Source organism: Aethalodelphis obliquidens, unplaced genomic scaffold, assembly GCF_003676395.1.
Source record: "Aethalodelphis obliquidens isolate GAN/ISIS:26980383/991018 unplaced genomic scaffold, ASM367639v1 scaffold11, whole genome shotgun sequence".
NCBI lineage: Eukaryota > Metazoa > Chordata > Mammalia > Artiodactyla > Delphinidae > Aethalodelphis > Aethalodelphis obliquidens.
Window position 1 is genome coordinate 17,827,965 of NW_020837955.1, and position 25,622 is coordinate 17,853,586.

General features: G+C 40.7%; 1 protein-coding gene and 2 non-coding genes across 4 annotated transcripts; 1 reads left to right on the forward strand and 2 right to left on the reverse strand.

Moving 5' to 3' along the window:
• Nucleotides 1–1,074: 1,074 nt before the first annotated feature.
• Nucleotides 1,075–25,622, reverse strand: CWF19L1 (CWF19 like cell cycle control factor 1). Of its 2 annotated transcripts, XM_027112308.1 has the most exons (14): nucleotides 25,504–25,622; nucleotides 22,593–22,677; nucleotides 21,288–21,366; nucleotides 20,351–20,452; nucleotides 18,720–18,934; nucleotides 16,667–16,785; nucleotides 13,935–14,019; nucleotides 12,170–12,310; nucleotides 11,149–11,263; nucleotides 10,311–10,390; nucleotides 5,243–5,452; nucleotides 3,504–3,623; nucleotides 2,957–3,054; nucleotides 1,075–1,511 (listed from the first exon to the last, which is right to left on the reverse strand). In XM_027112308.1, the coding sequence occupies exons 1-14, from the start codon at nucleotides 25,524–25,526 to the stop codon at nucleotides 1,367–1,369; spliced, it is 1,617 nt and encodes a 538-aa protein (XP_026968109.1). In that variant the 5' UTR covers nucleotides 25,527–25,622; the 3' UTR covers nucleotides 1,075–1,366. The 2 variants fall into 2 exon arrangements, with proteins under 2 accessions (XP_026968109.1, XP_026968110.1); XM_027112309.1 differs by lacking the exons at nucleotides 20,351–20,452; nucleotides 21,288–21,366; nucleotides 22,593–22,677; nucleotides 25,504–25,622 and having other exon boundaries at nucleotides 18,748–18,861.
• On the forward strand, nucleotides 2,245–2,379 carry LOC113623703 (small nucleolar RNA SNORA70). The gene has a single exon (XR_003434020.1). It is a non-coding gene; the product is annotated as a small nucleolar RNA SNORA70 (small nucleolar RNA).
• On the reverse strand, nucleotides 3,816–3,963 carry LOC113623709 (small nucleolar RNA SNORA12). The gene has a single exon (XR_003434025.1). It is a non-coding gene; the product is annotated as a small nucleolar RNA SNORA12 (small nucleolar RNA).

The following is a 25,622-nucleotide window of genomic DNA, read 5'->3' on the forward strand; positions in this document are numbered from 1 at the left end:
CAAATGGTACCTCCAAAAACATGTCCCTTAGAGCTGGGCAGACTGCACAGATGATTGTGGCAGCTTGTTCTAATAGTATGAAGGCCTCACTTGCTAGGTGTACAGCATCTAGCTCTGGAGTGTATCTGATTTCCACAGGTGGGGCCAAAATCCCATAATTCTCACTTGGAAGAGCTGCGAAGGGATGCTGAGGACCTGAAGACCCTGAAGCAGCCATCTTCGCAGGAACTGGGTTGTTTCCCATAGTTCACTTTTTGAGGTTTTTCTGAATTAAAAAAAATCCTGGCAGGTTAACTTCAGGCTCCGTAATCTTCAAGTTTGCCAGTTTGTTTTCTTCATGTAAAAAATGGAGGTAATAATACCTACCTCATAGATATTTTGTGAGGATTAAGTAAAACAGTGTCTGGGCCATAAATGTCCAGTATATAGGAGCAATTATTTTTCTTTTGGCTTCCAAGATCTGGCATTCTCCTGTGATCACTCTCTCTCTCTCTCTCTGCTCTTTCTCCATGTACTTATTGGATCACTCTATTTCTGAGCACTCCTTAAATATTGACATTTCTCAGGTAGTCATCTTCAGCTTAGGACTGTATTCACCCTACTTCCATCCATTCTCATAATTTCACCTATGGCCTATACCCTGATGAGCCCCAAAACCCTATCACCAAACCAGATCTCCATGAATTTGTAACTATCAAACAGCAACTAAAACTCAGTATCTAAAGGAGAACTCGTCTTCTTTTTAAAAATCTGCCCCTCCTCTTCCCAATTAGACCGTAAATTCTGGACAACAGGGATCATGCTGGGACATGGCTATACTCCTGGAGCCTGAAAAATGCCTGGCACATAGGAGTTAAGTATTTGCTGAAGGACTGAATGAGCTCTTCTATATCAGTAAGATGACTGCTATAAGAGAAAAATGGCAAAGGCCTTCTCCATCCTGGGTTGTTCAGTGAGAAGCCACCTGTGAGATCCTGGGATAACACCTGGGCCTAAAGCCCTGGCCCCTCCTACTATACACACACACTACTTCATTTCAATGGTTATAGGTAACATGAACGCAAGACACTTCCCAACCATGAAAAAGCATTTGGATTTTATATGATAGTTTAAATATTTTTGAAAATGTTAATAAAAACAAGCTGTACTTGGAGTTTGATGACAGACATGCTTTTAACATAAGATCTTCATCCTAGAATGTGACTTTTTCTAAAAAATATTCAATCTTAGGCCTCTTGCTGCAGGCAGCTTCCATGGGAATACACAAAAAAGAGGCAGGGAAACAGTCCCCGTGGGAGACTGTTGTTTCTCAAAAAACAGGCTGCCATTACATCCTGTGAAGTTCATAAAGTGCTTTTCCCTTTGCTCAGTCATCCAGAGTGAAGTCAAAGGGCTCAAAGTCTTTCCGGAAGTGACGAGCCAGGGTCTCCTCCTCTTCCTTGCTGATCTGACACTGCCTCCAGTCAGACTTGTCAGGAATATTAAGGATAGCTTCACTAGCCAGGACCTCCCTGCAGAAAAAGCACAAAGAAGTCAAAACGGACAGTATCAGTCCAAAACCCACTCTTCCTTCGATTCCTCTCCAGCCAGAGAGCTCCACTCAGCATCACCCAAAGAAGGTATGCAAATTTCTCTGACTTAAATCATACCATTTTCTCTGCCCTGAGAGCCATCTCTGCCATTCTATCTATCAAAGTCATGCCTGTTATAAGTGACCCGCTCAGGTCTTAGCTCTTCTAGCCCCTCAAATTCCATTTACTTCTCTGAACAACTTGGAACTACATTACTGGTACCTAGAGAAGCAACATGGCACAGTAGAAAGAGGGCAGCCCCTGATATCAGAAATATCAGGGACTGGATTCCATTCCTAGCTCTGCCACTTGCTATCTGTGACTTGAACAGATTACTTCATCACTGTGCCTTGATTTCCTTGCCTATGAAATGCAAAATAAGGGTTTTCTGATGTATGGAGACAACATAATCAAAGCACCAAACTAGCTGTAATTACATCCTGCCTTAAACTCTAGTTCTGTCATCTCGGGCCATTAGTGTGCTGAGGTGAAAAGTCAGGCACCTAGTATCATATCCCACTCTGACTTTCTGCCTCTCTTTCTAGTGCACTCAGGGCTACGTAGGCACAACAGCACAGGCTCAATGTCAACAAAACCACCACATACACAAGCTACCTTCTAAATGCCACTGCTTTATACTTTTACTTATTTTGATATATTAGAAATAACTCCTTTGCAGCCAATTAAGCTGACTGTGCTCTTTTCCCCATGGGGCCCCAGTGTGCAATGACTGCAAACAGCAGCCTTCTTCGTAGTGTATGCAGCCTGTTGCCTCTATGGGTTGCCCTAAGGGACCCTGGAGACAGCCCTTTCCAGTGGACATTCATGACTGGCATGCTGTCCCTGATCTAGGCTCCAGACAGGTATGCACGGTGCCTTGGGAAAGCCCCAGGGCACAGTGGCCAGGGTCCACATTGGCCAAGTCATAATGTCCATCCACAACTGTTCCTGCAGAACAAGAAACATGTGATTGAGGCCCTCCACAGGGCGAAGTTCAAGTTCCCTGGCTGCCAGAAGATCCATGTCTCCAAGAAGTGGTGCTTTATTTTAACTAAGTTTAAATGAATCTGAAAACATGGTGGCAGAAAAGCAGTTCATCCTGGATGGCTGTGGGGTCAAATATATCCCTAATCGTGGCCCCTGGACACATGATGGGCCCTGCACTCGCGAGAGCCTTGGCACCGTCCCCTCCTTACTCGTGCTTTTCACACTCTGCATTGCATTACTGTCATATATGTAAACATCTGACTTGCCCTAAGACTATTGGTTCCTTGGGGCAAGGACTGTTCCTTGTTTGGCTTTTTACTCAACTGGCCATGCAGCCCACTACTTCGTTCAGAGTAGGTCTAGTGAAAATACATTTAAAATAAGAAAAATGTACAAACCTTCCAAACTGCAAAGGAAAATTCTTTTTAATTCTGTGGAAAAGTTTCTCTCCTGTGTCAAGTTCAACATAAAAATATGCTGCTCCTGGCTGTGCAATCTAAAGTAAACAGAGTCATGTGAGGACACGCAATAGCGCTTTAAAAGTCAAACATCCCAGCCCATCTCTTTAAAGCTTTAATTTGGCAAAGAATTCAGCTTAGAAGCACAAGAAAAAGGATGTGAGCAGATATAAATCCCAAGCCACTTAGTGGAACTAGAGTTTAAAAAGCCAAACTGGCAGATATTACAAAGATCCTCCCAGTAGCACCTACCTTCCTAAGTTCCTGCCTTAGGAAATTTCTAATTTCTTGCTCTTCCCAGGAAAGCATTAAGGCACTGATGTAATACCATCTTCATCTCTAGTCTAATCAATACCCCATGCTCTAGTGACCAAATTGTCACCTGCCCATTTAACATTTTTTAAACACCTTTGAGTACCTCAGGCTCAACATGTCAGAAACCAGGTCTTTACTTCTCCTGGAATATGACCTTCCCCTCCTGTTTTACCTGCTTGATGTCTGAGTGCTCTGGGATTTCCAACAGCTCTATTTGTTGCTCCTGTGCCTGAGTAATGAAGGCATCTTTAATGTCATCAGTAGCGCAGCGGCTGAGGGGCACAGGAATGACCTGGGGTGGGGGGGAGGAGCAGGAGAAATTCTTCATGCAGGTCTCAGAGAGCTCATGCCTCCCGCACAGTCCCTGAGACGTAGCAAATCCATCACAGGGGTGGAGAAACACCCCTCAGCAGAGATTCTCCTCAGGCCAGACAGGTCTATGTCAGCCTGTCTGTAAGGACTTAAACTTATGAGCTTGTCTGCCACATGTGGGAGCCCATCTCTGATGTGGGAAAGGCTAGAAAGAGATCTCTTTGTCATTAAGCCTTTGCCAGCTCCTATATAATATATGTGGCAGAGTCAGGCCCATTTGAAAACTTAACAAATGTGCCAGAAAGAAAACCACCACAACGACAATCAAATTATCCATAAGTCTCTGAATTTCTGAGCTGCTAGCCCCAGGCAGGATCTGAGACTATTTCCTACCTCTGAGCTGCTACTCATGCTGAGCTTCACACAAAATACCCACTCTCTTCCAAACTCTATCTATCAAGGCCCACACCTTTCTTGGAACCTTCCTCGACTACCCATTCCTTTTCTCAACAAGGCACTTACTATCTGTGCTATTCACTTGTACTGCCATGCACTACCCTGTGAATCCCTGTAAAATCTCTGGACTTATCACTAGAAACTCTTTAACCTTTTAAATGAATATTATTTAAATATTAATATGAAAATTCATATTAAATATTTTAAATATGAAATCAACTATTTAAATACCTAACCTTATATTAGAATCAAATACTTAAATATTAATTAAAATTAAGTATTAAAATTAACATTATTTGTTGATGGGCACTTGGGTTGTATCCATGTCTTGGCTATTGCAGATAGTGCTGCTATGAACACTGGCACACATGTATCTTTTCGAATTAGAGTTTTCATCTTTACTGGTTATATGTCCAGCAGAGGGAGTGCTGGATCATAGATAGCTCTATTTTTAGTTTTTTGAGGAACCTCCATACTGTTTTCCATAGCAGCTGCACCAATTTACACAACAACCCAAGTGCCCATCAACAGATGACTGGCTTAAGAAGATATGTTTTTTATATATATATATATATATATATATATATATATATACAATGGAATATTACTCAGCTATAAAAAATAATGAACTATTGCCATTTACAACAACACAGATAGATGAACCTAGAGAATATCACACTTAGTGAAGTCAGACAAAGAAAGACAAATATTATATGACATCACTGATATGTAGAATCTGAAAAAAAAATACAAATGACTCTATATACTAAACAGAAACAGACTCACAGACATAGAAAACAAACTTATGGTTACCAAAGGGGAAAGGGAGGGGAGGAAGGATAAATTAGGAGTATGAAATTAACAGATACAAACTACTATACATAAAATAGAAAAACAACAAGGATTTACTATGTAGCACAGGGAATTATATTCAATATCTTGTAGTAACCTATAATGGAAAATAATCTTAAAAAATATATATATATATATATATATGTAAAACTGAATCACTTTGCCATATGCCTGAAACTAACACAATATTGTAAATCAACTATACTTCAAAAAAATTAACATTATTTAAATATTTATCAATATCCAGGTCCCCATACAGCCCTTCCAAGTTCTTGGGCAGAGACCACCTACCTGTAGCTGGAGGTGATGGCTCTTATAATTTCTCTCAAATAGAATACATCGTTTGCCTTGACTCTTAAAGAAGCGCCTCAATGTAGCCTTATACTGCTCAACCTCTTCCACCACCTCTGCTGAAAGCTCCACCACTGACTGGTAGTGTCCAATGGGCAGGATGAGGACATGGTCATCAGATAAGCCTCCTTTGGCCAGGGCAAGATAGCACTGAAGAGGAAGCACACAGAAGTGAGACATCAATACTGCATGTGTGATTCTTCAGGGAGAAAAGCCTCTACAGAGCGTGAGCCCAAGGGTGTGGGAAAAGTGCTCAAGAGGCTCTCAGTAGAAATTCTCCTCTTAAAAAAATCTAATTTTAGAGGTTATAACAACAATGTTGTCAAGCACCTGCTGAAGAATGAGATTAGATGCAACAAATTTCTTTTTTTCTGGCTGCACGGCTTGTGGGATCTTAGTTCCCTGACCAGGGATTGAACCCGCACCCTCGCCAGTGAAAGTGTGGAGTCCTAACCACTGGACCGCCAGGGAGTTCCCAGATGCAACAAATTTCTATGCAACTATCAAATGAACTGGGAGCCAATGAGCAGCACGCAGACCAGCTTTTGGCTACAAACACACCAGAGCTGAAGGAGACTGGAACAGACGGTTGGTTTTTCCTCCCAGGCTCCGAACTTGAAAGCAATTTTTCAGTTTATTATCACCCCCAGCCAAAGAAAGATACCACTTCTGACTTCAAATGAACCACTTTCCTTACAGTGACACCCAACCTCACCCCCTAAATACACCTCTTAGGCTCATGAAAAAGGCAAAGATGACGTGATTAGCATCCAGTGTCCCTACAGCCTTAAGCTGCTGACTAACCTCTACAAAATGAAAGCAAACATAACCTAACAGGGAAGGAAGAAGAAGAAACCTCAAACTCAGGTACATCCAAAAAAACTGTAGTTCCCAACAATGGCTGCCGGCAGCTAAACAGCAACTAAAAATATTTCTGTCAAAACCTAAACATGCAAGACTGCTCTACCACTCAGACATTCTTTGAAGGGAAGACACGGAGTGAGTAGAGAAAGGGCCAGTGAATATCAACGCAGGCAAATGAAGGTACTGGAGCTTTAGAAAAACAATCCAAAGTATACTTTTAGTGTGGTGGGTTCAAAGTTAAGGCTGAAGGAAGGAGTCATTTATTTTTCATCTACACTGAGAAAGCCCAATAGAATGACAGGATAAGTATCAGAAACAAACTAAAGCGTGATCATCCTCGATCTCCTTGGCACAGAGGACTGAACACATCTATAGAGTTAATATCCCAGATGACTAAAGTTCATCAAAACCTCATATGTGCTAAAACATTAAAAAAAAAATTTAATAACCATTTTGATTGTGTTTGTTTTAAAAGGTTACTCTAGAAGCCTGAATTTTCTAGCCTTTCCTTTATGTCAGTGGGTCACCGCCATAAACAGCAGTTTTTATACTGTGATGTGCACTGAAGCTACTGAAGTTTCTAGTCTAGACTAAATAGCACCCCCCAAGGCAGTACCTTCTAGTTCTTGTGAATAGTTTCACACTTGGCTGATCTCTTCCCTTCTTTTCAAACTCTCAACTTGTAATCTGTTCTATACTTGAATTATCTCTAATTTTATCTCAAATGTATAAGTAGGACCTGAATGAATATTTCTCCCATAGACAAATGCATGGATTTTGCAATAGTTATTCTGGACTCTTAGCAGCCCGCACCTGCTTTTACCAATTTATAGCCATGGGCCATTAGCATACTTCTATGTATATTCCTTGAGGAAGGCATGGCAAAGACAGAGAAAAAGCCAGGGGAAAGAAGTAATGAAAGGAGATCAAGAGGAGTGGCTACAGAGGGGACTCCAAGCCCTGTGCCAGACACCCACAGGTCACCAGAGGTTCCCAAGAGGTTTCTAACAACAAAGGACAGCACAGGTAAGTGTAAACTTGATTACTAGGTAGGCTCTAGGCTAAAATCATCATGTGACCTCCTACTTGGGGTGCTGGGTTGGGCCACAATCAAAATCTGAGATACTTCTTGCCCCTCTAGCTTTAGGTCAAGATGAGAAGCAAACAGGTTTCCTGATTATCCCCTAGGCTCATACCCTAAGCCAGATACCCTAGGCAATAGAAAGGTACAATAAATGGAAAGGAAAGGCCATCTCTCCTGGAGGCCCAGAGCAGCACGGAGCTAAGTCACCCATTCCAAATCTCTTGTGCCCTGCATGGCATTCTGAACCTATTGTTTCCGAAACAGAAGGCAGTCTGAAGCCTTCCCCCATACCATACCATATGGGAGAGGAGGATAGCATGCACTAATCCAAGGAGGAAACCAAGATCCAAGAGAGTTAATCCAAAAAGGTATTCCTATAAAAAGAAGAGTTTTTCAAGTTTGCGTCTCTTCCCACTGAAGAGTTCATCCACGGGCTCTATGGCCCAGCTGTGTCACAGGCCTTGACCCCATTCATGCTCCCCCTACCGACAGGAGTGTGCCAATATGCAAGACATAAAAATTAAATGTAAATGACTGGGACTCTTCAGTCAAACAATAATGGCAGGAGAGGGATATGACTTCGAGTGTAAGATGACACAGATTCTAGTCAGTCTACAGGAGCCCACAGAAGAGGGCCCTCACTGTCAGGACAAGCTGAGGAAAAGGTCATCCCCAGGAAACAAAATTAGAATAAATCAGTGAAAAATGGATGAAAGTATCTGTCCGCAGAAGCATCACACACTAAGAAATGATTTGTAAATATTTTCCTCAGGAGCCTTGGGAAATAGCCAATTCTAGTCATGGGAGACTAGGGTGCAAATGTTAACCCTGAAAATTAAGCTTCTTTCATTCTAATGAATGAAAAAGAAGAATAATGGTCTATATGAAGCCCAGAGGAATGAGGGTCAAAAACTAATATTATTTAATACCTAATCAAGCCCTGCCCAAGGAAAAGTATCTGGGGAAATCTGAAATAGGATGACTTTACTGTGAGACACACATAGTTCATCAGAACTTTCCACAGCCTGAATAAAATCCTTCTCAAAATCATCCAGTTCTCATAGTCTGATTCAGTGCTTACCAAGCAATCTTGTAATTATTATCTTGGGTTCCCAGATACCCATACCAGGAATGTGGATGTGGGTATTCCCGTCATTAGGAAGCTATATCCTCTACTACTAGGCAAAACTGAGAATTTATCAGTTTAGTCTTTTATATAATCAGTGTAAGTCAGTTCCCAACATTGCATAATTATCACAAATAAAAATTAATAAACTCAAGTTTTTAAATCTGAAGATATAAAAAAAAGTCAACATTTTTAGCCAAATATGAGTGTAAAGGCAACAGAAGACTCCCTTTTTGGGACAAAGAAAATCCTTGTGTTTGTACTTCCCTGGTGGCACAGTGGTTAAGAATCCGCCTGCCCATGCAACAGACACGGGTTCGAGCCCTGGTCCGGGAAGATCCCACGTGCCATGGAACAACTAAGCCCGTGTGCCACAACTACTGAGCCTGTGCTCTAGAGCCCGTGAGCCACAACTACTGAGCCCGCGCGCCTAGAGCCCGTGCTCCGCAACAAGAGAAGCCACCGCAGTGAGAAGCCCGCGTACCGCAACGAAGAGTAGCCCCTGCTCACCTCAACTAGAGAAAGCCCGTGTGCAGCAACGAAGACCCAACACAGCCAAAAATAAATTAATTAAAAATAAAAAAGAAAAGAAAATCCTTGTTTTAAATAGTAATTCAAAAAAGCAACTCATCACCCCCAAGTAGTATGAAATAAAAACATATAAAGTTCAAGAATTACATAAAAACATCACCCTAGGAGAGCCATACCTATTTGTCAGAGAGGAGGGAGAGAAGGAGCAATCTTGTGAAACTGGCTCTACTAAACCACAGGAGAATTGCTATAGTTGCTCTAGTCAAAAAGATAGAAAATAACAAATGTTGGCAAAGGATGTGGAAAAACAGAAACCCTCATACATTGCTGGAGGGAAAACAAGATGGTACAGCCATTTTGAAAAATAGTTTGGCAGTATCTTAAAAAGTTAAACATAGGGCTTCCCTGGTGGCGCAGTGGTTGAGAGTCCGCCTGCCGATGCAGGGGACACAGGTTCGTGCCCCAGTCCGGGAAGATCCCACATGCCACAGAGCGGCTGGGCCCGTGAGCCATGGCCGCTGAGCCTGTGCATCCAGAGCCTGTGCTCCGCAGTGGGAGGGGCCACAACAGTGAGAGGCCCGCGTACCGCAAAAAAAAAGTTAAACATAAAATTACAAGCAATTCCACTCCTTAGGTGTCTATCCAAGAGAAATGAAAACATACGTTCACACAAAGACATGTATGCAAATGTTCATTAATAGCCATAAAGTGGAAACAACTCAAATGTCCATCAACTGACGAATAAATAGACAAAATGTAGTCTATCCATACAACGGAATACTATTTGACCAGAAGGAATAGAAAACTGACACATGCTACAACATGAATGAGCATCAAGAACATTATGCTAAGTAAAAGAAGCCAGACACAAAGACACTGTACGATTCCATTTATATGAAATGCCCAGACAGGAATGAAGACAAAAAAGACTAGGGGTTGGGCTTCCCTGGTGGCGCAGTGGTTGAGAGTCCGCCTACCGATGCAGGGGACACAGGTTCGTGCCCCGGTCCGGGAGGATCCCACATGCCACGGAGTGGCTGGGCCCATGAGCCATGGCCACTGAGCCTGCGCGTCCGGAGCCTGTGCTCCGCAACAGGAGAGGCCACAACAGTGAGAGGCCCGCATACCACAAAAAAAAAAAAAAAAAAAAAGAGACTAGTGGTTGCCTGGGGCTGTGGGTGGGTATGGAGACTAACTGTAAATGGGCATGAGGAATCTTATTGGAGTGATGAACATGTTCTAAAACTATTATGTGATGGCTGTACAATCAGTGAGTTAACTAAAAATCACTGAATTGCACACTTAAACTAGGTAAATTTTATGATATGTAAATTATGACTCAATAAAGTTAACAGAAAACAAACAGGTGTCTCCTCTGTAAAAGGTTCATGGAAGTAACTCACATGTGTGCCAACGCTGACCACCAAATGCTTTTCCACTTCAGGGCTGGCAAGGCAAAACCAGCAGGGTCCTGGAGGCTGAGCTTCATGTGGAAGAAAGACAAATGTTACCATGGTCCAAGCACTCCAGCACATAACCACCCTATAGAATTCAGCCTTGTCTGATCTTTGCAACCTGCAAACACTGATATGTACACAGTACTGCCACAACGGACTGTGTCTGCTGTGCTCCCACTATGACCCCTGCCCCCATTACCATTATCAATGAAACTAAACCTCTATTAAAAGTTCTGAATTTGTAACCAATCCACAGGTAGGTGATCCATGTGATAACCATATATTGACTAAAGTAGCATGTAACTGGCAACTAACTGCAATGAGAGAACACTCAACTGGGTGTCTGGAGCCCTAATTCTAGTTCTAGTCATGCCACCAGCTATCCACATGACCCTGGGAGTACGTGTACCCTCCCGAAGTCAGCCTCTTCATCTTTGAAACAAGGGGGTGGAGAAAGAGGATCTCAATGTAATAGCTGTAAGTCTTTTCTACCAGTTTGATTATTCTATTATTTTATAAACCCAAACTGGTTTTGTAGGCTCTTAACCTTACGTTTACAGACATGATGGAAAGGAGCTTTTTCCATAGTTCTGACAGGAATAGCCTCAGACAGCCTCAAAGTCAGGCCACCTTTGCATTCTTTTATTTTTCTTATTGGTCCTAATGATTCAATATACAATCTTCTTCTGCCAAAAGAGGCTCTCTTAGCAATGCTGCTTCCCAAACAAGACCCAAAATAACAGTTTTTGCTCACATAAGAAACCTCTGGAACCAAGGTACTTACGAAGTTTGCGAGGCTGCTTTGGGTGAGGAGAAGACTTGCTATCTCTGCCTGTAGATGAACGCTTCCTTCCCTGCTTTTCATTTAAATCAAAGAAAAACTGACAGGCTGAATCTTCCTGGAACAGCCAAAGGTAGAAGAGTAAATGTTATTAAACTAACCTTTAGACAAGTAGCCAACCATCCACATACAAGGGAATGTTCCTGCCATGTCATGTCTTTCCTCCCTGCCCTTTCTGCCTATTCTAGAGAAGAAAAATATTTTCCCAATCCTGATGCCTGGACTCTCAGTCATACCTCTCAACACTTATCCAAGCTACCACCAAATTTATCCCTTTGGAAAAGTGAATTAAAATGCAAGTTATACAGCAACTCTTGCCTAAAACAGAATAGGATGAACCCACCCACATTCCTTTCCCTTTCTCTCTCAGTAGGGCCATGGTGCAGTCTTACAATTTCACAGATCAAACAATTCTGAGTTTTAATTAAAAAGATAAGAAAAAAAGTCTGAGAAAGTAGACAATGCATACTAGTAAGGAAACTTGACATTCCTTGCTTTAGTGAAGGGAAAACGAATTTCAGAAAAGTCTGCTATTAAGAAATTTCTTCAGAGTAAATCTTATTCACCTATACCACTCATTATAAAATCACAAATTACATTGCTACCAAGCAGTTGGGATCTTTGCCTGAAGAGTTAAGAACAGAGAATTAACTTTAGACAAGGAAAGACTCTACATGTGTAACCCCAACATATGAACCAAGTTTAGACAATGAAAGACTAAAAATATGAAACTGTTAACCCCAAAATATAATTAAAAAAACAAACAAAAACAAAACAAAAAACACATTGAGCTTACTGGAAATCTACTAAGGCTTTCTAATCACCAGCATGATTTCCCAAAGGAAAGAAAAAGATTTAGATTCGAGGGATTAAACTTGCCTTATGAATTAAACTATAACCAGGAAAAGGACACCTGTAATGGGCAATCCTGCCCAGAAAATGCCACCTCTCAGTCAGAACATACCTCAGGGGCAGGAATCTGCTTTCCTATGGATGCTTGCTTCACAAACTTTCTGTAAGGGTTTTCAGTGACATCTGGAGGCTGTTTTACCAGTTCTGCTACATCCATTAGTTTCATAGGAACAATACTGAATGCATAAAGATACTTTGGGAGAAGAACAACATAATATTAAGGGAAATACTGTTTGTGCAAATGTAACCAACCTATTTTATTATAACATTTCACACAAAGCTTCAGAAACTGAGTAAGATTAAAGAGCAGCAACCAGCCCATCTGTGGTTCAGAGAATCCACAGCAATGCCGTTTCAGTGATCCCTGCAGGGGCAAACCAAGGGCTGATGAAGTAACAAGCAACTAATCAAAGCCCAGCCCTTACACAAAACAACTATCACTGCAAGGCCCAGAGGGACTTGCTCCATAACCCTTGAAGACAAACTGCTTCTGTCTCTGGGTCCTTTATCTTTGTGCACTTTGTCCATAGTCACTGCACTGCCCTTCTTTTTTTCTAATGAAAACTGAATTGGACAACTTAGTGTTTCCCTCTGATTTTATACAATTTCTGCTGTATATGCTGATAGATTTTCTTAGGGATTAGTAGCAAAGAAATAAATACTCACATAAATATCTAAAACCATGGACTAATGGCACAGATACTGAAAACTACGTGAGATATGAATAGATGCTTAACCTCACTACTGATCAGGGAAATACAACTAATTAACAATGATACACAACCTTCTTATATCATAATGGCAAAAAATGTTAATAAAAATTTGACACTACCCATTGAGAAAACAGACTCATACACTGCTGGTAGGGGTGTAAACTGGAACAAAATTTTGAAATGAATTTACTAATACTTTCCAAATTTTAAAATGTGCATATTCTTTGAGTGAAGTATGCATTGCTTAGGGTTAAGGCTAACATGTCCCTGAAAGTAAAGCAATAGACTAAAAATACTGTGAGTGATGCTCGGTCTTGAAAGGGCAGTTTAAAAAAAGGAAGAAAGGAAGGAAGGGAGGGAGGGAGGGAAGGAAGTTAAAAAAATTACAAATCTAAACTTGCTAAGAATGCATTGGGCCTAAAAGTTTAAGATATTATGGAAAAAAACAAAATATTTATCTTTTGCATGTACATTGTTTACGGCATATTATAGTAGGATAATCTTCAGATAATTTATATATTTTCCCACGTGACTGACTGTTCTGATCTTTAGCTATTCCAATCCACAATATCCTGCTTTTGGCCCTACAGAATCAGAAGTGCTCTCAGGGAAGTGAGAACAATATACTTTTCTGGTATACCCTCTTTCATTCACCTGCACTGTTTTCCAGTATAAAGGAGGATTCAAGGTATCACTAAGATTCCCAAAGCCAACGAGGGCTTAGGTAAATCCTTGGGAAGGTTTTATTATTTCTGCTAAATGAAGTTGCTAAAAGAAGAAAAACAAGAGTACCATCTGAGGTCAAACTCATGAAAAATACCCATAGAGACGACCACATGGATGTGGGAAGAAAGACATCATTCATTTGAAATTTTGCCTTTGTTCCACTGGGCCTATTTTCCCAAACCCTTCTCTAAAATCTCCTACAAAGGACCCAAGGAAACCTGACCTTTCATTACCATATTATTATAAAGAGTAAAGTCACTGAAGTACTGGGACATCGCAGTTGGGGAGAAGAGAAGATCTGAATGCTAAACTTGGTAAGAGGAACATTTATCAGGCAGACAATAAATATTAACCAAACACCAAATACTCAAAATTTACCTTTTTCTTTTCTGGATTTCCAACATTTGCCAGAGCTATGAACCTGGTGGCGTGCTGTGCATTTTCCTGCAGAATGATGTGGTTTCTATAACATATTGGAAAGATAATAGGTTACCAACAAACTTTACCTTTTTTTTTTTTTTTTCTGGCTGCACCTCGAGGCTTGCGGGATCGTAGTTCCCTGACCATGGATTGAACCCAGCAGTGAAAGCGCCGACTCCTAACCACTGGACTGCCAGGGAATTCCCACCAACAAACTTTACTTTTGATCTGCAATTATGAAATATGTAGACTCCATGGGGCCATGAAAAAAGCACAGGTCCTAAGTCTATCACTACATCACCACCAGTAACATCTCAGATGTTACCTGTCCATCTAGTAGAATAATCATCCCTACTTCCCGGGGCTGCTGTTAGGGAAAAAAATGAGGTCACGTATTTGAAAAGCACAAAAAACTCTAAATTTGGCTTTAAAAGAGTCGGAAAATTGGCAAAATGTTGATAACTGCTGAAGTAGGTTATGGGTTCAGGAGGGATCATTACACTATTCTCTCTTCTTTTATGTAATAAAAAACTATAATAATGAAAAACAAAGAGAAATGAGTTTTAAGTGGAATGGTAATGCTTCAAATGGTAATACATAGCATGATTTCATTCTCCTAGGAAAAATATAAAAATACATGAGTGTCTATGTTCCCTAGAAAAAAAATGCCAGTATTTTTATTATGATAGTTATGGGTTTTTGTTACAGCCCTGGTTAAAAAGTTGTACAGGGAAGAGATATGGGAACATATGTATACGTATAACTGATTCACTTTGTTATAAAGCAGAAACTAACACACCATTGTAAAGCAATTATACTCCAATAAAGATGTAAAAAAAAAAAAGTTGTACAGGGTTTTTTGCTGTTTTTTTTTTAACAGCTTTATTAAGATCTAATTCAAATACCATACAATTCACCAGTTTTTAGCATATTGACATATACTAAGCCACTACCACTATCTAATTTTAGAACATTTTCATCATCTAAAAAAGGAAACCCTGTATCTATTAACAGTCACTCCCCATTTCCCTCCAACTAGCCCCTGGCAACCGCTAATCTACTTTTTATCTCTATGGATTTGCCTATTCTGGATACTACAGATAAATGGAATCATGTAATATGTGGTATTTTGTGTTTGGCTTCTTTTATTTAGAATAATCTTTTCAAGGTTCACACATGTAGCTTTTATCAGTACTCCATTCCTTTTACTTACTGAATAACATTCCATCATACGGATATACCACCGTTTATTTACCCATTCATCAGGTGATGGATATTTAGGTCATTTCCTCATTTTGGCGATTATGAATAATGCTGTTATGATCATTTGTGTACAAGTTTTTTGTGAACCTATGTTTACATTTCACTTGGAATAGGAGTGGAATTGCTGGGTCATATGGTAGGCAAATGCCAAGTATTTTTGCAAAGCAGCTGTACCATTTTACATTCCCACAGCAACGTATGAGGGCTTCAACTGCTCCACATCCTCATCAGCACTTATTATTTGTCTTTTTGATTATAGCCATCCTAGTGGGGTGAGAAGTGGTATCTCATTGGTTTTGATTTGGATTACCCTAATGGCTAATGATGCGTGAGCATCTTTTCATGTGCCTATTGGCCACTGGTTTATGTTCTTCAGAGAAATGTATATTTGGATCCTTAAAAGTTTTGAGTGGCTTATTCCTATAACCTTTCTGTTTTTAGCGCATGGTTTCAGAGAACAAGAGGTTTTTCTGGAATGCATATATGGAGATATAAAAGAAAAATCCGTAGTACCTATGGTTATACCTTAGGCTGTGGGATTATAGGCAAAGGGCAGGTTATATTCTTCTTTTTGCTCACCTATATTTTTTGAACTTTCAACAACACGTATATTGCTTTTGTATATTAAAAAAAAAAAAAGGTTTTTATAAATCATTTTAGGGATTACCCATGCCTTTAAAGTGAAGATCTTTCAGAGTTAACTTTACTTAGCTCTATTACTTATAAAACACTGGTTTTATTTTCTCTGTAATACATCCTTTAAAAACTCCATCTCCAAGCTATACTGAAAAAAGAGAGAGAGAGAAAAAATTGATACAAGTTCTTGATTCCTAAATTGAAATACTTCTTAGGTGATTATCCTGAGTTTAAGACTATACAAGGGGGCTTCCCTGGTGGCGCAGTGGCTGAGAGTCCGCCTGCTGACGCAGGGGACACGGGTTCGTGCCCTGGTCCGGGAAGATCCCACATGCCGCGGAGCGGCTGGGCCCGTGAGCCATGGCCGCTGAGCCTGCGCATCCGGAACCTGTGCTCCGCAATGGGAGAGGCCACAACAGTGACAGGCCGCGTACCGCAAAAAAAAAAAAAAAAAAAAAAAAAAGGCTATACAAGGAGTAACCGTTTAACCTGATCAAAACAGGACTTACTGTACATCAAGCTATGATAGTTAAACAGCATTGTTATGTCAGACCCTCAAACCTTTAAGGGGCTTTAAATGATACATTGGATGATACAGTATCATCCAATCCCTTGTATTTCAAATTAGGAAACCAAACTCAGAGAACTGGAATGATTTGAAAGTCACTCATTTCATGCCTGAGTAACTAAAAGAAACCAAGATATTATATGGCTGAAATGAACATGAGAAGTTTACACAGAAAATCCAGGCAAATTCTTCAAAAAAACAAAAAGAATGAAATGCTACTCACCGATATGGAAGCCTCTCATAATAAGTCTTTTCCAATGCAGCAAAATGATATCTTGGTTTCAAGCCTGTGGCAAGACTGGAGATCAAATCAGAGCCACATTTTTTGGTATCCACTTCTCCCTAGTAAACAGAAACTTAGTCATCATAACAGACCTAAGAGTTATCATGAAATGCAGAGATATAACAAGACACTTTGAAATGTCTTTGGAATATTTATGTGGCTACAATGTGGGCAGCAGGATTTGCGTCATGAATTCCATACTTATGGCATCAGAGAAATCTCAACACATAAGGGGAACTGGGCTATTACAAATGCAGAAATAGGAACAGTTGTTGGAAGCCAGAGGTTAAGGGAGAAGGTAACTCCTCCATACTAATACCCAAAACAAGGTTTATTACAATCTTTTTTTGGAAAGTAAGCACTCTCTCTGGAGCCCACAGACAGTAGTACGTCTATAAGTTGCTTCATTGTGCTCCTGTAGTTCTGACAATGCAGACAGTCATAGTCATTGCAGAAGATCAAAATTAAAAGCTAGCTTTCAGGGCCGCTAGGATCCATAGAATATTTGCCGTAGAACATTCAAGGACTTCATCACATAAGCGTACAATCCTTTATTTTGCTTCAGTCAAGGAAGGTGTGGCTTGTGGAAGGGCACAACCGTGCCCTTGTCACAGTTTGTAATACAAAGTCTGTCAAAAGTTAGGTTTGTTCCCAGAGCTTCCATTAACAATAAATTATGTGCTCTCTCATCCATAACATTATTTATGAACTTCATTCTAAGAGAAGGTATTAACTGGAAATAAAGAAATTACCAGAGTTAATTTTCCACTAAGTAAAGCAAAACCTTCCTTTTGTCTTATGCTTGCCTCCTTCAGGTGTCTGCTGAAGGGCAGGGAACTGACCTTGAGGTTAGTTACAGTACCTTAGGGACTAGTGAGATATACTGTTTTCTCCCCTATAAATACCTTGTATGATTACTTATAAACTTTCATCAAAATCTACTTTAATCAAAAATTGTAAACTTTTTTAGCACTGCTGTTCATTCTTCCTTATAGAGTATCACGTGTCTTTCTCTCATCACCACTTTAGTAGTCTTTCTCTGGATCTTCCCTAGTTCTGCTGTATCTTCTCTACGCTGCAACCAGCACTGCCTCTTGTATACTAGTGGCAGAATAACCATAGGTTTGTGGAAGGGGAAGAAAGTGTTGTCCCTTCTCCCTTCAAAATCCTGACAATGCCTGGTATTTTGTTGGCCTTTTTAGTCATGGACACATTATGTTGAAGTTGGCAGAGTGGTCTACAAGGCCCTTTTCTGGATCATATCTGATAACTCTACATCTAGGAGTTGATATTTGTCCCTAAATGCATTCTTACATTTTCCTTCACTGAAGTTCAGCTGATGCTTTCTGCGCTCACATACAACCTTTCAAGGTCTTCCTTAGGCTGATTTCCACCAAGGTAGCTCCCCATGATAGCTGTCACTCACCAACCTGGTGTACACCCTCTTCCTACAAAAATATTTAGATCGAACGCCATGGCACGCTCCAATACGTTCCAACATTAAAGCTTTCCCATTAGAAAAGTACTAAGTTTTCAATATATTGTTTCCCAACTTTTAGATCACTATCCTCAATCCCATGATGATTCCACCTTTTAAAATATGTTGATAGTCAAAAAGATATAATCTGGAATGGAAAGGGGGAAATAAAACTACAGAGCTGCCACTAGCTATAAATCTCTTCACTGAAAATTAGTGACCCCTCAAAACTTCTTAAGAAGCTTGAGAAAGGGTACTTGAAGCAGAGAATATAATTTTTTTAAAAAATTCATTTATAAGTAAGACTTCAGCATTCTCTCTTCAGTGAATCATGCTTTCATTAAGATCAACTTTTGCTTTGGTCAGCCAATAAGGCTTTAAGTAACCTGAAAAATTCATAAAAGATTTGTACTGAAAGGAACTAAGAGCTGAAATAGTCACATAAAGAGCAAAAAAGCTCAAATTAAGCCACTGCAATTTGCTTTTAGAAATTCCAACTGAACAAATACTACTCACAGAAGAATTCCCAAAGTTCCCCACATACTTGGGCCATGGGGATGTGAGCAAGATATCAACACCCTTAAACTGGGATGTTGACCACAGCGTTGTTCTCAGGGAAATCACATCCTTGGGACTAAAACTGTAACCTGGGACAGGTTCATTTAAGGACTCTGTCCCACTGAGGTACACAATCTGCAGCCCCGAGCTTCCAGTGAAGACACCTTTACGACCTGGGTTCAAAGAAAAATGGACAAGTTTTAGTCAAACTGCTGAATGAAATGTCACTCTGGTGATGAATCTCTTTCCCCATGCCCCACTTCCAGCTCCTAGGTCTCAATGTTGGATGGCTACAACAGTATTCCTGTTCAGTAAGTAAGAGCAGTCCTTATGTGAAGGCTGCTGGAGCCCACAGTCTGATTGCCCCAGGTGCCTTGCAAATGAAAAAACCTAGGAAGCACTGATTAAGAAAAAGGCTTTCTGCCTTCTAGAGACTCCAAAGGGACTAAAAGAAATCTAGACACCTGGATACAGGGAGAGGCACTGAGAAGAAAAAAAAATAATTGCAGCTGTGAGTAAGCTATAGTCTAGAATAAATGTACTCTTCATGAAGGCAGAAGCTTCCAAATGAAGGAAAACATTTGGAAAAAGCAATTACTTGGGAAAAATTAAGAGACTCTGCCATCATCTAAATTTATTCATAGCTTGTGCCCTTGATTCCGTTTCCTTCTTGCTGCCGCCAGAACCCTGGTTCCATCAATTTTCACTTCCCTTTCATCTACTGAGTCTCTTCTTCTCAAATGGTTCTTTCCACATACTAACTCATAAAAGAACACACATACTAACTAATAAAGGAACACACATATTGACTAACAAAGAATAATAAAGTAAAAAAGGAACACACATACTAATAAAAAAACTAAAAGAGCACTTATAGCAAAGGAAATGTAGAAGCTTTCTAAAGAAATGAGAGACCAAGAGAGAGGAAATGTGAAGACCAGTTGAGCCATTTTAGATAACAGTGAGTTGAATGATCCAAGAAGCAGTAGTGGTGGGGGGAGGGGAGCAAGTGGAGAAGAAAAGCAAAATTTGACAGTGCTTTTTACAACAGCCAGACATTGAAAGAAAGTTTCAGGGGGTTGTGGAGGAACAATTTTAACCTGGAATTGAAGAGTGGACCTGGAATCAGAAAAAGGACAAAAGCAGTGAAAAACCCAAGTATCAGCACTAAAAACTTGAGTTTTTCAAAACCTCAGTGAAACCTAGAGCTATAGTAAATTAGGAGTCCAATTAACAAATAAGCTGTGTACATCTAGCAATGTTATATGGTGAGACCACATACATAGAATTTTTTTTAACACAATTTATACCTGACGTACTTCAAACACTGTAGTCAAATATTTTATTCCTCTAGTTGGCTGAAAGAGTATATATTGGGTTGTGAAAGTACAAGGAGATTGGGGAGAGGTGGGAGACAACATAGGAAAAATGACATAGTCTTAAAGGTATAGACACTGACTTTAGAAAAAAAAACCCTGATCCCCATTCTCTCAGGCAGTAATGGCAGATGAATCCAGCCACAAATTTCCTTGGAGGCTAATTCCTGGGACACATTATGTTCATTACAAACACACAAGATATCAACTTACCCAGATAAGTAATGTTTTCAGCTAATTCACACCCATCAACATCTTGGAAATATTTTACTGTTTCCTGGTTATTGGCACCCAGCACGTATGTCTGAATAGGAGCTAGTGAGAGAAACAGACATGACACCAGCTATTAGCAGATCTGCTTTGGAACCTGAGAACTGTATCCTCATAGGAAAAACACTTGTAGCAAAAGTAAAGAGTCTGCAATTCTAGGGAATTCCCTGGCACGGGTTTGATCCCTGGTCCAGGAACTAAGATCCCACAAGCCACATGGCATGGCCAAAAAGAGTCTGCAATCCTATACATGGAACACGGTCACCACATAGGATATCCTACAACCAACCTTGTGGCTTGACTATTAAATGGTATCACTAGGCTGATGAAGTAACATCTTAGAGAGAATGGTCAATGTATAGTTAGGAAAACACAGACCCCAAAGAGCTTAATAAAAAACACTGAAACTAGGGGAAAAAAAGAACACATATGGTTGCATTATTCAATTCCTTCCTACTGAGAAGAGAATTCTTTTTCTGGAACTAAATCCAACCAAATTCAAAATGTGAACATTTAGATATATAGGCATTCTTCCCAGGTCAATGCAGAAATCAAAGGCAAACTCTTCAATCACTAATGTGTGAAAAACAACTAGGCAAGAACCATGTAGCCTTGAAACTTTATTAGAAATCATATGTTAAAAATAAGTTCTGGGGCTTCCCTGGTGGCACAGTGGTTGAGAGTCCGCCTGCCAATGCAGGGGACACGGGTTCGTGCCCCGGTCTGGGAAGATCCCACATGCTGTGGAGCAGCTGGGCCTGTGAGCCATGGCCACTGAGCCTGAGTCTCCGGAGCTTGTGCTCCATAACGGGAGAGGCTACAACAGTGAGAGGCCCGCATACCGCAAAAAAAAAAAAAAAAAAAAAAAAAAGTTCTGTACCTTTCTTGATGCCAGTTTTATATTCCTCCCATTCAGCATCTGGAGTGGAGCCAAAGAAATTTCCTACACACAACAGCAGCTAAAATGAGTTTTTTAAACAGATATATGAGATTTTTAAATAATATCAAATAGTACATAATTAATTGATAATAACGTTATTGAGCTAATTATCCTATTTAATGATCTCAGTTTTTTCCTTAATCGATTTACAGAATTTCCTTAATCAATTTACAGAATTTCTAAACATAATTTTTTTACAACAATTGTAGTAGTTACTGATTCTATGAATTCCTAAATTTTGGCTCCCTGGATGTCAAATACAAGCTGGGGAAAGAGACAAGAGGGTCAGGGAAAAATGGAGACATCAACCTTAAAAAATCTCTCTGCAAAATACAAAACAATATTAGATACCCTGAGAGATACAGGGCATAAAGGACACATTTCCTGCTTGTTGTCTTACTCAACCTTTAACCCAATGAACAAATTATCCCCATATCCAGAATACTCTTCTGTACTCTAAAAATTTACAGTCTAGCTGGCAACAACACATAACAATTACATAGGACTCTTTAGTCTGTGAAGCATTTGCACATATGCTATGAGTTCACTCATACCATATACCCATGAAATAGATCTGTGCTTCCCAAACCCAGGGTCAGAATCACTTAGGGAGGTTCTGCTAGTCTGTTTTCAGTTTTGCGTACAGTAATAAAGTAACAAAATTCAAATTCAAAAAAGTATAGAAGGGTCTACAGTAAACACATCTCCCTTCCCACACCACTTTTCAGCTACTAAATTCCCATGCTCAGAAAAGGAATTCGGACTTCCCTGGTGGAGCAGTGGTTAAGAATCTGCCTGCCAATGCAGGGGACACGGGTTTGAGCCCTGGTCGGAAGATCCCACATGCTGCGGACCAACTAAGCCCATGCACCACAACTACTGAGCCCGTGCTCTAGAGCCCACAAGCCACAACTACTGAGCCCACGTGCCACAACTACTGAAGCCCGCGCACCTAGAGCCCATGCTCCGCAACAACAGCGGCCACGGCAATGAGAAGCCCATGCACCGCAGAAAAGAGTAGCCCCCGCTCACCACAACTAGAGGAAGTCTGTGTGCAGCAAGGAAGACCCAATGTAGCCAAGAATAAATAAATAAATTTGTATACATAAGAAAAAAAAAGGAACTCAGTCTAACAAAAAAGGAGAGTATGTGTTTGACTGAGAAATGTATAAAGGAGCCCCAACTTTATTTTACTATGTTTGATTACAACAGTCAAATTAAATGCAGTAAAAAGAAACATCTTACATCAAAGTTTCCACTTTTCTTCTGAATTGTTCGAACTCTATTGAATAAAACATCAAACTTTCCTTCAACATCTCCACATGCCAAGCTGCAAACAAGACATAAATGTTAAGGCAATGCAGGACACACAAATAAGCCTGCCAGGTTTGGTATACCCTAGTCTTCCTGGATTAGGGAGATATGTGATCCAGTCTCTGAGGTTACCTGAGAGGTTCACTGCATGTGAACTATTAATGACCACTGGGCAGCTCCACCTAAAGGTCTCACCAATAACTTCACCATATCTAAAATTTAGCTTATCATTTCCTCCAAAATTGAACCAGCTTATTCTCACTTGCCAAGTTTTGTGGCTGAGTCTACTGCCAACTTGGTTACCAAGACCCAAAAATCCCCCATCCAGTCATCGTCTCCTCAATTCCTTTTTGCAAATATCTTTCAAAGTCATCCTGTCCTTTTTGTTTCCACTACCACTATCTTAGCACAGGGCTTCATTCATCCATTCAACAAACACACTCAGGACATCTACGGCATGCTTGCTAAGTGCAGTATGCCAAGTACTATGCTAAGGACACGTTAGGAGTATAAAGAAGACAGAGACTCAGTTCAAGCCTCAAAGAGTACACAATCAGGGAAGGGGAGATACGCTGATAGTTATAAATTTATATGAACAAGGGCAATAATAGGAGGTATGTGTAAAGTGTTATGGGGTAGGGAGATAGAAACTGACAAGACCTGAGGTTTGTAAGGCAGACTGACCCTAAGTTTTGAGGTAACTTGTTCTATAATCTCATTTCTGAGTTTTTATACTTTTGATTTACATGGTTTTTCCACTTCTCATATCATTTTCTTAATGTCTTTTAACTCATCTTGAAATATTATAGTTCTTGTTTTGTCAGTATGTCTTTCTGGTGTTCTTTACTGTCCATACCACTGAACATTTTCAAGGTAGTGAAAATGCGAGTAGTGAAACGATCATATCTGTTTTAGAAAGATCATTTTAGTAACAGACTGAAAGATGGTCTGGAGGAACAAGTGACTATAAGCAAAAATACCAGCAAAGAGGGCAATGTCAAATGAAGATGGGGAGGAGAGAAACAGACGAGAAATTTAGAATTCTGAAGACTTGAACACAAATTGGAGTGGAGAAGTAGGAACGGAGGATAATTACAAGGTTGAGCAACTGAGAGTCCTGTAGTTTATGCAGAGGCAGAATCAGAGAGAAATACGGTGAATCTGGTATTGGATACAACGCAGAGGATATACTTACATTTCCTCTAATACTCTCCCTTCTTCCTGTCCACCCTACGTAAAGCCAGCAGTTTAATGTTCTTTCCTCAAAAACATTAAGACAACTCCACTGCCTGAGGAACCACAGCTTTCCACAAGTTCCTGATCTCTCTTCCCAATGCTTTCTCCAAGTTTCCATAACAGAAACCTTCCCTACTGTCGATCTGATCACTCTCTCTCTGCCATTCCCTTGGGGTAGTTATTTCTCCTAACAGTCCCACACTACCCATCTTGAGTCTAAAATTTTCCCATCCTTCAAGGTCTATCACATCTCTAAAGCCTTCCTGACCACTCAGAAAGTCCTCTTCTCAAAACATCAGAAATCCATATAGCTCCTCAGAGCAATTTCTGTAATAAATTATTACCACTTTCACTTATCTTCTGAGCACCACCTCTTCTAGGAAGTCCTCCAGCCCCTATCAGTCACCAAATCCTGGTGCTCCCACAGGATCCTGCATTTCCTCTCTCATAGCAGTTGTCACATGGAATTATCTCTGTTTTGGGGAGAGCCATTGTCCAGTTTGTACATCATAAGACATCTCAAAGTTCATCATCTCCTCATCTGGGCCCTCTTCCAGTGTTTCCTACCCCACTGAAGAAAGAAATCTAGGACCAGGACAATGCTGACACCTTCTCACTCATAACCAAACCACCTCCAAACCCTGTTGATGTCCTCTCCTTAATAAACCTTGAACCCCCGCACTTCTCCTCTGCCTTTACGCTACCTAATCCTAGCTGTTTTCTACTTTGGCTATAATTTTTTCTTCACGTTGCAACCAGAATCGCTTTCCAAAATGGAAATTTGATCATGCCAAGGCGTTCTTAAACATTCCAGTGATCCAGTAACTTTTTTAGGATAAAGACAAAACTATTAATCAAGGCTCAATCCTCACTACCTTGATTCCTCACATTAATCCAAATACCCTATACACCCTCCCAGAACCGTGAACCTTTTCCTCCTGACATTTATCAGGACCGTAATTCAACATTTATCTGGATTATTTGATTAATATACGTTTCCCTAAACTGTAAGATCCATTAGGGCAGGAACTCCATCTGTGCAACGCCTAACACAGTGCCCGGCACACTGCAATTGTTCAATCAATACTGTTGAACGAATGAATGAATGGAAGTCCTCTCTTCACCATCTCCTCAAAAAGCGCGCCAGGGCAAAGGCCCTGTCTCTCTCTCCTGTCGACCACTGCCCAGAGCCCATCAATGGGCCCCATGCCTACAATTTTTGGCTAGTAAATATACTGCGAGGAGAAACGAAGGGGAAATGATGTCAGAGACCAAGACGGCCTAACATGGAGAAGGCCTGACGCTAGGAGCTTCCTCCTCTCTCAGCGAGTGTCGCCAAGAGTCCCCCTCTTCAGAAGCGAAAACGGCCAGGAAAGAGGCCGGCAGTGGCCAGGCAAAGACGCGATCGAAGCTCACCAGCAGCCGCCGGGCTTCCGCCCCCGCCTTTCTGTCTTTAGAAAACCCCCTCCAGCGCGCGCGCGCACACACACACACACACAACCCGCTTCAGGCTCAGGGTCACACACACACATGCTTCAGACTCAGGGTCACTCTCTCTCACACACACACACGCGTGCGCGCGCGCTTCATACTCAGGATCACTCACAGGCGCAGCGGTTTCTCAGCCATCTGCCCTTATACCCCGGATTGGGACGACCACCGAAAATACGGAAAACGAACCCACGCTCCTCCGGAAAAGGCGGCCGCACTACGATAAGACGTCAG